Genomic DNA, 1,775 nt, shown 5'->3' on the forward strand with positions numbered 1-1,775 from the left:
TGATGAAACTTCTAGGTCTTTTCCAACCTTGATAATTCTGTGATTCTTGCAAAATATGCTAGAGGAACAGACTGTTGTGCTAGGGATGAGCTATGCCACCGGTGTTCCTAACCATCGTGAATTGCTCCTGAGTTACACAGAGGCAAAAAACTTTGCGCCTGGAGAACACTACTGCAGAAAAGTGGCAGCTGGCCTACAGACAGGCTACGGCCTAGCATCAATGCTGATGTACGTGCCCTGTGAGTTTCCTGACCATATGGTACAGGCAAGAGAAAGAATTAGCACTTGTATCATGGGCTTTGTGAGCATTCTGGTGTGTGTGTGTACCCAACACTTCAGATGTGTCAAAAGTAAATCCAAGGCTATAGAGCACTTGGCAGTAAACAGGATTTGATACAGATGATCCAGCACTCTCAGATGTCTGTGACAGCAGCCTAGTGCCTGCACTTCAGCCTCTCACCCACAGGCAACCATGACCCACCAGAACTGGGCCGCTCAGTGGGACTCAGAGCCACAAGACACTGGTGGCCGGGCAGCCAGTTCCTCTCCTCTCACCTGGTGGTAGCTGGCTCGGGCCTCAAGCATCATCTGCTGGGTGCTGATCATCTTCTTCCTGCGCCGGCACTCCTCCTTCAGCCCCTTGACCTCCTGAGCACGCTGGGCCACCTCCTCGGCCAGGCGGTCGCGCTGGGCCTGTGCCGCCCGCAGAGCCTCCTCCAGGCCGCCGAGCTGGGCGCTCAGGTACTCCTGCGAGTGCAGCAGGTACTCGGTACACAGCTGGGCCAGGCGCAGCAGCTTGAGCAGCAGCGGGTCGGCGGGGCCCTGGCAGTGTGGGCAGCGCTCCCGCTCGGCGCTGCAGAAGGTGACGTGCTCCAGGTGCTCCTGCAGGGCCGCCACGTCGCCCTCCCTCCACACCCGGCCCACGTCCACGGCGCTCAGCCGCCTCCAGTCCGGGCCCTCATGGCGCCCGCGGAACTGGAAGGCGGGAAACGTCCCTGCACCAGCCGCGGCCGCCCCCGCCGGGAAATAGGCGCGTTCCGTGAAGGGCTGAGGGAGGGAAGAAGAGAAGAAGCGGCTCAGAACGGGCCGCACCGAGCCCAGCCGACCCACCACCCGCCCCAGCCCTCACCATGTCCGGACAATCTTTCGCGTCCCGCTCGGTGCCGGCGTCCTCCGCGTTGTTATGGCAGCCGCGGCCCGGGCCTGCGCGGAGGAGAGCGGGGAATGACGCCCGGCCCCACGGACCGTCCCGCCCCGCCCCACCGCCCCACCGCCCCACCAAGGCTCCGACCCGCTGCCCCCTGCCGCACCCCCGGCCCGTCACCTCCCCTGCTCTGCCATCACCTCCCCTGCTCTGCCATCACCTCCCCTGCTCTGCCGCAGTGCCTCCCGCTCGCACCCGCTCCAGCCCCGCCGTACGACCAGCTACCCGGTACCTGTGGCACCGCTCAATGCATCTAGTCCACCCGCTGTACGGCTGCCTCAGCTGGTAGCTCCATGCACAGAGCCCAGAGAAGCCCGGCACCATAACAGTGCCACTTGCGGCCTCCCTCCTGTCAGCCGCTGTCAGCGACTTTCCACGGTCCCACAATCTAGAATCACAGAATTATAAAATTAATGTGGTTCTGGGCAGCCTGCTCTAGTGGTCTAGTTGAAAAGGTCCACAATGACAATGTAGTTTTGATCCCCCTGCTATGTGCAGGTTCACCAACCACCAGACCAGGCTGCCCAGAGCCACATCCAGCCTGGCCTTGAATGCCTCCAGGGATGGGGCA

The 1,775-nt window shown here is 61.9% G+C and overlaps 1 protein-coding gene across 1 annotated transcript; it reads right to left on the bottom strand.

The window, feature by feature from the left end:
• Positions 1-480: 480 nt before the first annotated feature.
• LOC107306764 (zinc finger protein DZIP1-like) lies at positions 481-1,748 on the bottom strand. The gene is made up of 3 exons (XM_015850112.2): positions 1,437-1,748; positions 1,130-1,203; positions 481-1,047 (listed from the first exon to the last, which is right to left on the bottom strand). The coding sequence occupies exons 2-3, from the start codon at positions 1,130-1,132 to the stop codon at positions 496-498; spliced, it is 555 nt and encodes a 184-aa protein (XP_015705598.2). The 5' UTR covers positions 1,133-1,203; positions 1,437-1,748; the 3' UTR covers positions 481-495.
• Positions 1,749-1,775: the final 27 nt, after the last annotated feature.

The sequence above is a fragment of the Coturnix japonica genome (genome assembly GCF_001577835.2).
Source record: "Coturnix japonica isolate 7356 chromosome 1 unlocalized genomic scaffold, Coturnix japonica 2.1 chr1random1440, whole genome shotgun sequence".
Taxonomy (NCBI): domain Eukaryota; kingdom Metazoa; phylum Chordata; class Aves; order Galliformes; family Phasianidae; genus Coturnix; species Coturnix japonica.